General features: G+C 39.6%; 2 protein-coding genes across 2 annotated transcripts; both read left to right on the forward strand.

Annotated features, from left to right (window-relative positions):
- Window positions 1-775: 775 nt before the first annotated feature.
- LOC135262998 (tetraspanin-7-like) lies at window positions 776-7816 on the forward strand. Its single transcript, XM_064350510.1, has 8 exons — window positions 776-979; window positions 3265-3453; window positions 3708-3782; window positions 3904-3999; window positions 4470-4625; window positions 5728-5811; window positions 6098-6182; window positions 7175-7816. Exons 1-7 carry the CDS (start codon window positions 893-895, stop codon window positions 6164-6166), a joined length of 756 nt encoding a protein of 251 aa, XP_064206580.1. The 5' UTR covers window positions 776-892; the 3' UTR covers window positions 6167-6182; window positions 7175-7816.
- Window positions 7817-9848: 2032 nt separating this feature from the next.
- LOC135262999 (mid1-interacting protein 1-like) lies at window positions 9849-12179 on the forward strand. Its single transcript, XM_064350512.1, has 2 exons — window positions 9849-10039; window positions 10825-12179. The coding sequence occupies exon 2, from the start codon at window positions 10910-10912 to the stop codon at window positions 11405-11407; it is 498 nt and encodes a 165-aa protein (XP_064206582.1). The 5' UTR covers window positions 9849-10039; window positions 10825-10909; the 3' UTR covers window positions 11408-12179.
- Window positions 12180-13844: the final 1665 nt, after the last annotated feature.

A 13844-nucleotide genomic window follows, 5' to 3' on the forward strand; every position in this document is an offset into this window, starting at 1 on the left:
AAATCTTTGCCCAAACATTATGGAGCTCACTGTACCTAGTCACAGAACTTCTTACAGCAGCAGAAATGAAATGTTGAATGAACACATTTTAAATGTTTAAAATGTAACCACTGAGCAATGGACTAAAGGAACACTTTCTTTGACAAATTATCAGTAGTTTATGTCGCAACTGTCTGAATAATGATCAGCAATGTACTGTATGTCACAGATCGTTTAAGATTGGTAGCTAAATGTAGCGTTGTACAGTAGGCGAAATAATCTGAATTCATATTAACCAAGAATTTTCAGTGAAGTTGAATCTACAAAATTGTTCCGGTTGTGTTTATGCTTCCAGATTACTGCTTGTAGGTTATACTCATACTGTATAGGTTATACTGTTCACACTTTGCACAAGGCCACATAAGGATAGATTTAAAAAAGGGATAGTTTTTTTTTTCAACTTCATTTAAACTTTCATGAATTACATTTTCAATAAGTAGCCTATAGCATACATTTCAAAACGGTCACCAAAAGATTAAATGAAGTAGAAAAAAGCTTTGTCACAATTTTCATACATTTAAAAACTAAAATTGAATGCTCGGGGGAGAAAGTTATGATTTTGGCAAACTTTTGCACAGATGTTTTTTGTTTTGATAGCTTTGCTGTTTTGGCTTTTGCCCAGGGTTTCCAGATATAATATAAATGTGGCTTTGAATGTGACAGATCAAAAAAGCATTGCTCAAAAACACTGATGAAAAGCGTTGGTTCATTTTTTTTAACACCGGAAGTTGAATTGAGAGTCCGTGACGACATTTCCTTTCTCTTGAATCCAAAAGTTTTTCCTAAAGGAACCGTGAGAAAAGTTGAAGAATAATCTCCGAAAAGGATAAACACTCCGAAAAAATACGCCACCATGCCTTCGCCTTCCAGAAGGCTTCAAACCAAGCCTGTGATAACATGTCTCAAGACGTTTCTTATTTCGTATAGTCTCATATTTTGGGTAAGTCTTGCAAAGTCGAAATGATATTAGTCTACCCCCAACTCACTGGCAATCTGGCTACGTGGAAACAATGGACAAGCCGAAAAAAGTATTGGCAGAAAATTTGCCTGGTTAGCGGTTAGTTGCTGTTGGGTTATAAACAGTTCGGACATAAATCGGGTTGTATCGTGCCGGATAACTTTCATATTAAGCATGCGTTTACTTAATAGGAAATGGTAGGTTGCATTAAGCTGATCAATTTTGCTTCAGGTTTTGTCCAGACTGAGTGTGGCAGCTGGCTGGCTTTAAATCACATTCACAGCGCAACTGGCCAGCATTACAATACAAAGAAATAAGACCAGCTTGCAGACACATATGCGGATTTGTCGTAAACAGTCTATTTTGAGAACTTAGTTATTTTTGTGTACATGCTACAAGTTGGCAGGTCATTTGGATTATATACCTTGTTTATTTAATATATAGTTTTTTCAGTTTTTGTTGTCAATAAAAAAATGTCAGCAATATCCAACAGAATGGCGTTAACCGGCTAGTTCGGATAGATAGCGAGCCATTTGCTTAGCATTGTTTGCCATTTAGCCACGCTGTGAAATTGAATTACAAAAGTTAATTTAAGCCTTACATGAGCTGTTCGGTTACACGTAAATAGGAAACTAATTTCCTCGAAAAGCCCACTCTAACTCTCTAACTCTTAAGTTTTGATTAGCTAGCTAGCCAACTTGGATATCTGTAGCCAGGCATTATATCTCCAAAAGACTGAGACCCTCCGGTGAAATTCCGTGCATGGGATGTTCATTAAATGTAAACACCATATTCGTAATTAATATATTAATTATATATGCATGAATTATTAACGAGGAAATATGTGCCTCTAAAGTAGTTACATTACGTTTATTGCTAACTAACATTAGTGAACTTGCTACTAAGCTGCATTTCTGGTCCTGCTCCTAGCTGTTGATAAACTTGGCTAACTGCTAACAAGCTAACGTTACTCGGTTCCGGTTGGCAGACTGAATTTAGATCCCTAAATGGACTTTAGAATCGGGAGCTGCGTATCGGGAGACAACTTCAGCTTAGTGAAAAAATATAGGGGGCAGGGAGGTGAATCACTTAAACGTGTACGATAGTATGACCGCCTTCAACTAATTGCTCTGCTTTTACCACGGGTCCTGGTCAGGTTGAGTGTCAGATGCAACAAATCCGGTTTTGAATAGTCCTTGAGTGATCAACGGTAATATGCCTGTTTTTGCTTTACCTTCATTAGCAACCAATTTAGCCCATGTATTAAACCATGTGATGTGAGCTGTGTACTATATATTACAGAAACGGTGAGGATTTTCTCTGGAAACAGCAATATGTAGTAAAATGTACAATCTTCAGAGCAATTAGTTGCCTGCTTTGAATGGCAACTACGTTTTTTGTACGTCGCTTTGGATAAAAGCGTCTGCCAAATGAATGTAATGTAATGTAATGAATGGGAATCAGTGGGTATATTTCCCAGTCAAGCTATCTTGCTCACAGAATAAATTAGTCATAAGTTTGAACTAATTTGTGATGAATGCGGTCAAGCAAGTATTCTGATTAAAATGTGCATGTGCTGTGGAAAAGTGCTGTCTCTCATGCATATTTATAAGGAGGGTTGACATTTGTTTAAGACATTACCTTGTTGGATTGAATAACTTAAAAATGTGTTCATGTTGTCACTTTCTTACAAGACTAATAAAGTTGGCTCTAAAGATCATTGTTTGTCTTAATGCCTACATCCATTTTGACGAAATTCACGTTCCAGTTTCAACCCCCTCCAGTAAAATCCTCGACAGACTACAACCTACTGCTAATTTCTTACTGTCTTCCATTGACCTTCAAGTTAATGTTTTTATCTTGTCATATTCTTCAACATCTTTGTACCTAATAATAATGCGTAGTTATTATCAGTCCATCTTGGCTTGTTATACTATTTTAAATAGAAAAATTATATGGTGATGAGCATCAGTGAAAATCAGGATGTCCTGCCGCACTTCACAATCAGAGTTTGCCGGCACCAGGGACACTTTGAACACTTATATGTTTGTATACACTTGGTGGAATTTCCCTGTAGCCAACCTTAAATCTCACCTTGATGTTGCACAAATGATTGTGTGTTGCTGCATGGTTAGCTAAACCATTGGCCTCTTGTCCAGACTGTATTTAGCCACCTGTTGAAGTGTTCAAAGCTGACACAGTATGGCAAATTACAGAGAACATCCTGTAGGACTAAGACCTGAGAGTACATTGATGTTTCTTCCCAGTTCACAGGAGTGATTCTGCTGGCGGTGGGTGTGTGGGGGAAGGTAAACCTGGAGGCCTACTTTTCCCTAGCCACAGAGAAGAGCACCAATGCACCCTACGTCCTCATCGGGACTGGCGCCATCATCATCATCTTCGGCCTGTTCGGCTGCTTTGCCACTTGCCGTGGAAGCCCCTGGATGCTGAAAATGGTTAGTTTTGTTCTGCCTTTTCCATTGCCATAAACATATGTGCTGATGTCCCTCACTACGGTATGATTGTGATTTGTGTGCTTTGTTTCAGAGAAAAGGAACTAGCTAAAGCAACTTTTAGAAGTGAAACTGTGCACAGTGCATCAAGCCTTTCTGTTAATTGGAGCCGAACTGAAACTAATTTGTAAATTAAGCTGATTATTATTCTTCTGAAAATGTGCAGGATTAACGGTACTCTCATGTTCTCTTTTCAGTATGCCGCTTTCCTGACGCTGGTGTTTCTAGCTGAGCTTGTGGCTGGCATCTCTGGCTTCCTCTTCAGGCATGAGGTAGGGCATTGTAAACCATCATTGTAAAGCACTCCTTCCTTTTTTGCTCTTCTGTACCAAAGAGCGTTGAGTTTTGTGTATCATATGAATGGTAACTCATGGCTATCTTTTTATCTTCTAGATAAAGGCCATATTAGCTGACACATACCAAGATGCTATTAATACCTACAATGGCACCAGCCCCCGGAGCCAGGCAGTGGACACCATCCAGAGAACTGTAAGTTATTTATTTATTTATTTATTTATTCATTCCTGTCCTAAACTTCCTCAGAAGTTCACGTTAGTTCATTTATTTTTTCTTTATCAAGGTAATATGTCATCTATTTGACTGATGATGCAATAAATACATTGATTACTGCATTCTACACCATGCTAGAAAGACTTCTCAATGAATCTTTCTTTTATTACTATTATGATGTATGTTATTTAACCAAACTAAAATGCAGCTGCCTCAGTTTTTTTTAACAAATATCAGAATGGATCAGCTATGTACAGAAACTGGCCATGTACTGTTGTAGCCTTCAGCAGGCTTAAAAAATGTATGTTGTGCAAACTTTTTTCATCAGTTACAATCTGCAGACCCCAAATCTGAAGTCTGCAGTGACAATGAAACGTTTTGTTGTTGTTGTGTTTAATGTGCGCCACCTGCTGGTAAGGCGTGCTAATGCCATGTGTTCCTTCGTCAAGCTGAAGTGCTGCGGAATGAGGAACTACACAGACTGGCCAGACACGGACTACTTCAAAGAAAATGGCATCCCCGTAAGCTGCTGCAAGGAGTCTTCAAACTGCACTGCCGAAGTCCTCAAAGATCTGAACAGGGCTGCCCAGGAGGTTTACAGTGTGGTGAGGATGCTGTTTCTGTTTGCCAGTCTGGCTTTCCCTTCACATAGGAATATTCCCCTGGGTATTTTATATGATATCTCGCTCTCCGTGTCCATCCAAGTCTTGATTTCAGTGTGTACACTCATGGGCACTCCTTTGGAGAAGGGATGTGGAATTGTTGTGGTTTGAACAACAGGTGTATGTATTTTGTGAAGGTGGTTCATGTTCTGTCATAGAAGTTGATGTTAAAATTAATCTTACTGTGACCAATATGTTCTGTTTAATCTGTGAGGTTTTATTTTCATAATAAATTTTTTACAGCTCTTCCCAACTGTATACCTTTAATTAGTGAGTTGTTGTTCACACAGTTTTGAACCTGTTCTGTTGTATCTGTCTCTTCTGTCAAGAAGAGAGGATTGGACAGAAATCAGAAAACTGAACAGTAACCATAAGTGTTTCATCTAGATGTTCTGAGAACAAATATGTACAGCGGCCAGTAAGCAGTTGTTCAGGGTGTAGTTTATACAGCTACACAGACTTTATTTGACTTTAAATGTACACATTCTATTTAACATTGAAACTTTAGTTTTCTTGCACCCTTAGTTGATGGAAAAAACTTAGGTACAGTTAATTAAATTTTAATTAAAATTCATAGTGTTTGGCTCATAGAGAACTGGAATACTTCCTTGGGTTCATTCATTTGTGCAGGTTGATTGGCAGGTTTGTGAATAAAATGGCTGGTGCATTAATGCAGGTTGATATTTCACTGTAACAAAATTATTAAATGTTGGTCGCAATGTATCCATGCTTGATGCATAAATGCATCCTCTCTCTATGCTTCCGGATGGAGTTTGCCCTCAAAATAAGAAAAATGTAGCATTGCACAGCAGCTCCTCAACCTCAACTTTAAAATAACCTTGTTTGTTTCTGGCATAGTAGAGTGATGAAAATTCAGGACTGTTCCCCAAAAAAACTATACACTGCATAGTGTTTACACCTGACTATTTACTTGGCAATGGCAGCGTAATCTAAACATTTGTCCAATAAACAGCCCAATAAATTGTTAATGTAAAGCGCAGGTGAAAAGTGAGTTTGGTTAAATCACTGTTTTGTCTTCCTTCAGGGCTGCTTCGCAATGATGACTTCTGTGATGGAGTCCAATCTTGGAATCATTGCAGGGATTTCCTTTGGAATAGCATTCTACCAGGTACAGTACACCTGAGAAAGGTAGAGTGGTTGGCCAGAAACTATAAACCTTTTCACGAGCAAGGAACTGACTCATTCAGCTACCTGTCCAAACTCTGAAATATAAAATGCCGCTCTAAAAAAGCAGGAGGGAGGAATTCTGGGATGGGAATTAAATGGGGGATTGGCAGACTAGTGATGATAGGTTTGACTCAGCTGATGATGAGCTGAGATTTTTTAAGGTAGGCAATGTGTCATGCATGCATTTTCCATTATGACAAAATTCTTAATTGAATTTTCTGCCACAGCTCATTGGTGTCTTCCTGGCTTGTTGCTTGGCCCGTTATATCACCAACAACCAGTATGAGATGGTCTAGCAGCACCTCGACTCAGGTATTGTTTCACATTTGCTTGGTGGTAAGATTGGACGTGATTTGGTGCAGGTTAGTTCATTAAACTGTGTTTAATTAAAGTCCTTTTTAATCCAGGGTGATTGTTTAGGTTGAGATGAAAGAGGCTGAAACCATACCTTACCCAATGACTGCCCTTACTTTGTTTCTGTGTACTTCCAGTGACTGTCACTCAAACATTTAAACATTTCAGTTACTTTTGAACCTGCAATACTTGTGCATTTTCCTGATGGTAACTACTGATGTTTTCTACTTTGTGAATCACTCAGGATAAGAGCATTTGCCAAGGACATGTAATGTAATGTAGTACAATACCAGTACGTTTCACTTCCCAGTTTTATTTTGTGAAGCCTAATTTTTCTTAAATCAAAATAATTTTTGTATGTCAGCACATTGTCTGAATATTTGGACAAATTGTTGGCTAAATAGTTGTTAATCTGATCTGTGGAGATCCAAATTTGGCAAAAGTGAATTAAAGCAGAGATTGCCAGTGCATCATATTTCTTAGCAAGGTTATGTTATAATATTTTCAATGTAAAATCTTGCATAATATGCCTTTAAAGTTCATATAGAAGCAGTTTTCGCCAAAAGGTTTATTATGCTTGGTGTGGCACAATGTGGCACCTGGTCATGGTACTTGTATATTCGATTCCCCAGTTTAGAAGAAGCTTTGTGATTGCTTGACAATGGGCTATTCAAATAATTGGTATGCGGATCAGTAAATCAATATAAATTAATACTATTTCGACAAATTGTATGACAAATTGGAAATCATGGTTTCAGCCTGCTCTTTTTCAAGCTCAAAAAGTGCTGCTTATAATAATAGTTTAAAACTCTAGCATGTGTTCATCACAGTGAATATAAGGACAACCAGTGTTGGTAAGAATGCTGTGAATTTGAATAAAATACAAATTAACTGTTGAATGTGTTAATTTACAAACAAGCCTTGTGAAACATTGCTTTCTGTTTCTGCAGTATACACATGGATTTCGCTGCCTGTTCAATGAAGATGCTGGAGTAAAGGGAACTCATATTTGTACCTTCATTTCTTAATATACAGTACATGTATATATTTTTAGCCATTTTATGTAGATAATTCTGGTGCTCTTGCTAAGAATGTTTTTGTTTTGTTTTTTGAGGGGGGAGAGAAAAAGATGATGAAACATGAACACAATGAGGGACTTTATTTTATTTGTTAGAGTAGTAGTTAGACTTTTAAGGCCTCTCCATATAGAGAATTCTAAATGCATCGAACAAAAGCTTATTGTAAGAAATACTCATACTTTTAGTTTTGAAAGTGAGCATTGTGTAAATTTTGATCAAGGGACTCATGTTCATTTCTGTGTTGCTGTTATATTTTGTTGTTTTTTACGATCTATTAAGCCAATGTCACTACACTCTCCACCCATCCAGATGTGATATGAATCCTGTTGCTAGGCACTCATCTCCACCTTTCTCGGCTTTCGCCTAGACCAGGGTCAAAGTCCACAATTTTCATTGGTTGGATTTCCAGTACACCACTGTGCACCCCCCCCCCCCCCCAAATCTGCTGCCATACATTCCTGTAGTTTAATAGTTTAATGTTGTTACTTTTTGCATTAAAATATTTTTGTCCAATTTGTATTTTAAGAGATGTTAATAAGCTATGTTCTTCATAAGCTACAGGTTTTTTTTTTCTGCCAAATATGTACTACCTGAGATCCCTACCCTTTTCACAAATCAGCAGTAAACCTGGATATAACCAGCTTCATCCTGTAGTCAGCCATGTATGCATTCATTTTTCATTCTGATTTTTTCTTAAGTTTAGAAAGAAAAATGGAATGGAAAGCTTTATTGCTTGTAAGTCTTTCTAAGATTCAGTATTAAGTGTATTCATAGGATTTGAAGATGGGTGTAATTTTTGAAAGGCTGGAAAGAAAATGGACTCGTGAAATGATCTTAGAAGCAGCTAAACGACTTGTTCATACACAAAAACTGCTTGCAGAATTTTATCACCTTTGGAAATCTCACAATTTTAGGCTGTTTCCTGTGGATTCAGAATTTTTATCTTTATGTTTTGTAGACATCACATTACATTTATTTGGCAGATGCAATTATCCAAAGCGACATACAGTAAGTGCATACCAAATGCCATTGGAACAACTACAAACACAGGTCTGATAAGGTACAATACTAATTTTGTACAGTTATTCATAGACATGAAAACATTAAGTGCAGTTCACACAGTGAACTTTACTGTGACCTAACCTATGCTAAGTCAAACTAGGAGGACCAGACCAGACAATGCCCTGTTTTTTTCTGGTTTGTGTTCTTGATGTTTCAGTTCCAGGCTGGATCCCATGCAGGCCACTTGCCTCAGCTCCAGTCTGGCTCCTCCTCAGCTCTCTCTCACTGCTGTACTCATTTTGATTGGCTTGTACCTGCTTCTGAGCTACCTCTACATTGGAAATGGGTGTATCCCTTCCTGTATTTGTGATTAGTTAAGGTGATCACTAACTGTGACAGGAGCCTACTATGATGTCAAAACAGGCAGTTGATGAGGCTGTAGAAAATGTAGTTAAACCAGAATTTAGTTTCATCAGTACAGATCAATAAAAATCCGTTACCTTTGCATGGCACTGAGTAATTGATTATATCTCGCGCTTCTTCAGCAGAAGGGCCGTAACACTGTCCCAGTCCTTAAGTCTCCGTCAGAATTGGCTACCGAGACGTAAGTGTAGGCTAGCCCTTATGAAACAATTTCGTGAACTTTCCCTTTGAACGATATTTCCTGTGCTGATCATGGATGATAGAGGTTTAAAATCAACGGTAGTCATTCCCGCTCAGACGCTGGATCCTCTCCTCTAGTCGGGTATCTGGTGCCGCTCCGAAGTTTTAACGAATCGCTAGATGGCGCAGGTCAATCGTTTTCTGTATTTTCACAGTGCGTGGTGATTGTTCATGGCCGTTCTTTATTGATGGATGAACTGGAGTCGTCGTCGTGTATTTAGGAAAGCTCCGTGGAAACGGCCAGTAGGCTACCTATTCTGAAGTTTTTTTTGTGAACAGCTTGTCCTGTTGTCATAATGTAAGATGATACTGGTAATTCTGGTCACCAAAGCCAGGTCTGTTACGGGATGCGGGCGTGGGCCGTAGCTTATCTAATAAGGTGCGCCCTTTCATGCATTCGTTTTTAGCTGAAGCATTGTTTGCAGCCGCTATGGCTAAGTTCAGCGCAATGGCACTCACTCCCATGGACGGCTAAAAGTTATTTTATATTGACTTATTGTTAAACATCAACAACTTCTCCACTTTTTTGCGTCTTATGTTGAGGAAATTTGGCGTGATCAGCTGGATAACCTGATTTAACGGCAGCTTTTTGAAAAACCAGGTCGATAGAATAGATCTAGTTTCCTGGAGTAAACATACATTATGCTGTTAATTTGATTTTATAAGCGTGTATTTGCATGTCAAATAAATACATTTGGAAACTAATAACATCGTGATATTAATGGTTTTGTGATGGGCAGGGTGGTGTGGTCACAGAGCTAAACCCCTGAATTGTTAGTATAGGCTATCATTCGCCAGGAGGAGACGCTCCTGTTTTGTAATTGGTTACCGTTGCACTCAGTCCAATAAAATGTGGGCGTTGTTAGTGCAGTCTGCGAAACGGGGAGTATCAGAGTGGGAGAGTCCTTTTTTCCGCCCGGCGTCCCGTATAAATACCAGTGTCGCCTGCAGACTTTTGCTGGGAACGGTTACCATGCTAGGGGTGTAGCAACTGAAGCCGAACAGTAAAATCTACTGGCTTCCTTTAGGATCGCATTGAAACTGATTTTCTTGCATCCTAGACTTGTTCAGGTAAGTAACACTTGCTTTTTGTTACCAACTGAGCAATCCTGCCGTCATCGATAATGTTGCACCAAGGTCTTTTTGTACAGCTTGCTAACAGAATAGCAATGTATTGTACAGGTTATAATAGGCGAGCCATCTGCTTCCAGATCTGAATAAATTCTTTTCACGCCGGTTCAGATTGCAATGTTGGCCTGCTTCCAGATCTGACTAAATTCTTCTTAGGCCGGTTTAAATGACCATGTTATGACCTGAAAATTGTCATGGTGCTAATTACAGCGTCACGGTATGAAGTGAAATGTGCTATTGTTTCATTGTATCTTCATCTTGACTATTTGACTTGCTAATTAAAGCGCGTAAAACGGATAAGCCGAGTGACGTATGGCTTTGCTAAGCGCTTAAGCCGTCTCCATGTAGAAGGAAGGTCTCTTTGGGTTCAGGTTTAGATGTCATTACTTTTTTATTTTAATTTAAAATAATTTTATATCCCTCTTTATTGTAGCCGTTTACACTCTGTGGTATTTAAAGTAGCTATCTAAAAGGTGTACGTTTGGTAATTTCATACGATTATCGATTTCAATTCATAATACAACTTTGACAAAGGCCTCTGATGCTGCGTTTCAGTTGTACTTTTGCATTGCTCAGTGAGGTGGGTGAAAGCCCCAGATTTTTCTTCCTGAATATTATAGTAATGCATGAAATCAGGACCCCAGTCATATTTTTTAAAAATCAAAATGTTAGGGCAATGTTTATCTACAGTTTACGCACTAATTTTGCACCATTAAAATCTGCAGGTCTCCAGCCGGCAACTTTTTAGTTGTTAACACCTGTGGTGTCGTAAAGTTCCCAGTCTTCCCCGAGTCTACCCGAAGATCCATCATGATGCAGATTAACAGTGACTTCTTCGACCACAAGCACTCCGTCCTCAACGTGATGAATCGCTTCATCGCTGCTGCCAACAACATGGATGAGACCATCATGGTGCCCAGCCTGCTGCGGGACGTCCCGCTGGAGGAACAGGACAGTCCAGTCATGGTGGTTGACAACAACAACAGCATTGAGCCTTACCGTGGCAAGCAGAAAGATATGTACGAACACTACCTTCTACTTAAGTCCATCAAGAATGACATGGAGTGGGGTCTCCTGAAGAGGGAGATGGGTGGGGGTCCCAGCTTCCTGGAGATGGCCGTCAAGCAGGAGGAGGAACAGCCGAAGGGGGTCGGGGTGGTGGCCTGTGAGGAGACCTTGGACCTGGAGAGCCAGTTCCACTATCACCTGCGAGGGCTGTTTGGGGTCCTTTCCAAACTCACCCTACAAGCAGACCACCTCACCAACCGCTACAAGAGGGAGATTGGAGGTGGCAACTTCATGAGATAGGGTCTGTCCTATTCAACATGAACTCATCTCTTTACATTTCTACTGTTGTGCACTGAGCAGGTGTGCAGTGCGCAGAAGTGGGCAGATGAATAAAAGGCCTCTGGCCTCCCTTCTTCACTACATGCAACGGGCCATGAATCGAATAGAGCAACTAACATGTCAAACGCATCCCACCAATCCTGCCTGGGTTGGCCCCGCCCCACCTGTTGCCTCAAACTGTCACATTCTGCAAATCAGGCCTGCAAACCTCAAGAAGACCATGGAAGTAAAATATAGAACCGGGGGAATTTTTCAGTCTCCCAACTGAGACACATGGGAGGTCTTAGTTTGTGCATAGCTGTGCTTTTTTTATTTTTCCAAAGCCAGAACCAGGGCTCAAATTGACCACTGAATGGCACATGCTGTTGGCACAAAAAGATTGTACACTAAATTCATTGGTAGAGTTGTTGAAAGGACAGCGAATTTCACTCAAAGCAAGGGGCTTGTGTGTCAGTCCAAAAAAAAAACCCCAAGACGTCTCATGGGTTTACATTGGACCCCACAGATGATCTGACATGCTCAGCTGGATCGGAGCAGATTTCAAATAGATTCGGGGGGTTACAATCAGTTCAGTACTGTACTCTCACTGTCTATGTGTATGCTGACAATTAATATGTCCTTGGGGATTTTTTTGGGAAGGGCAATATATTTTCTCTGAGGCAGCTCTAAACTGTAGCTGTTCACTCCTCGGTAACGCTGTCAAAGACAGAAATAAACACACAAAAAAAACGCTCTCACGTTTACTGGTGTTTTCTTTCAAGACGCACATAAATCTATGTTGTTCCCTACAGAGTAGAAGTGCACGATTGGGTGTGTCTGCAAGACCTGGGAACAGCTGCCGGTTAGGTGGGTCTCACCGTTACAGGACGTTTTTGTTATGCAATCTAACCAAATTCTAAGATGAACCCCTTACGGGCAGTTTTGCTGTTGAAATGGATGACTGGTGCCAGTGTTGGTCCTTTTGTGTTTCCCTGGGCTGGGTTCTATACCACTCCCAGTTCTGTCTGGCACTGTGTCACAGCCATGTAGTTGCTTGCAGATTGAGGGAGTCACTTGCTCCTGTAGTTTTAAAAGCTATAAATTGTATCCCTCCTTCGCTCCCGGTTTAAAACTCCTGGAGAAGACCATTAATCTATATGAGCAGGCTGTGCTGTATTGTTTCTATTTTGAATGACATGACTCATATGACTGCCTCAGTTTTAAAATGGGAGTGCCCCTACCTGTAAAAAAAGATTGGGGTGCAGGTGCTGCTCTCTTGGAACACTTAATCAGATTAATTTTGACTGCACACACAATTATTTTGTACTTGCTTTTACCACATAATAGGCCAGAAGAAGCACTGATTTTGGCTCACACCTTCATCAGGGGCAATGTAATGTGTTCATTTCTCAGTTTAATTGAGATGTGGTACTCACAGGTGTCTGCAGTCATTACAGTAGGAGGTGCCCCAAAGTCCATTCAACATTTATATTTACATACCTGCATATTTCCTTTCTTTTCTTTTTTCCAACATTTAAACAATGACTTGGATCAGCAATTCATAATCAACAAGTGACTGTAACTACTTTTAGCAGTAATATGACCACAGAAGGTTATATCACATGTGTTTTATTGATTTTGGGTATTATAAATACATTCTCAAATTAATATCCACCATAAAAATGAATCGAGAGCCTGCCATCACACTTTGTGCAGATGTATCATTGGTGACCACATGAATTACCTTATATTGCTGATTTTGTTACAGTTCTTTAAGGACCACCCTTCTCATAATCCCTGTGATGCCATGACGTCATTTATGCCAGGGATCTCAAAGTCCAAAGGGCCACAGTGTATGCAGTTTTTTGTGGTTTCATATCAGTCAGCAGACAGTTTAGGCCTTTGAAACAAGGTATATGGATTCAAGTCAACCAGCGACTTAAAGGGGAATTTCACTTTATAACACTTCTGGGGTCATTTTCACACCTACCCAGGCTTTTGAAATTCCCCTTTAAATCAAGCACTGAAATATACCCAAAACTAACAGACACTAGAGCACTCCAGGATGTGAGTTTGCCATCCTTATATATGCACACATATGGTTCGATAATTCTTGGCATTATTCCAAATAGGCGCTTTTTGAGGCAATTTAAGTCAGGGAACAAAAGCAAAAGGAACTTTAATTCTACAAAAGATTTTCTCTTGTAAAAATCTAAATGAAAACTGCTTTTTCCAAAAGGATCAACGCAGTTTTCCCTCTAAAGAGTTTCTGCAGACTGACATGATTGCATTAAAACTGGGTTACAACTTGTGCTTTGACAAAGAAGTTGAGCTTAATGACATTAATTTAGTCTCCTCCACTAAATGTGATTTAACTAGTGAAAAATGTTTCCAGCCACGTGTCCTCTGTCAACACAGA

The sequence above is a fragment of the Anguilla rostrata genome, chromosome 9, assembly GCF_018555375.3.
Source record: "Anguilla rostrata isolate EN2019 chromosome 9, ASM1855537v3, whole genome shotgun sequence".
Classification (NCBI taxonomy): Eukaryota; Metazoa; Chordata; class Actinopteri; order Anguilliformes; family Anguillidae; genus Anguilla; species Anguilla rostrata.

What these genes read in the sequence shown, in the direction of transcription:
- LOC135262998 (XM_064350510.1), top strand. Translation starts at nt 893, where the DNA reads ATGCCTTCGCCTTCCAGAAGGCTTCAAACCAAGCCTGTGATAACATGT. An exon ending in GCTTCCTCTTCAGGCATGAG is followed by an intron (nt 3,783 to 3,903) that starts GTAGGGCATTGT and finishes TTTATCTTCTAG; the next exon opens with ATAAAGGCCATATTAGCTGA. An exon ending in TGGACACCATCCAGAGAACT is followed by an intron (nt 4,000 to 4,469) that starts GTAAGTTATTTA and finishes TCCTTCGTCAAG; the next exon opens with CTGAAGTGCTGCGGAATGAG.
- LOC135262999 (XM_064350512.1), top strand. Translation starts at nt 10,910, where the DNA reads ATGATGCAGATTAACAGTGACTTCTTCGACCACAAGCACTCCGTCCTC.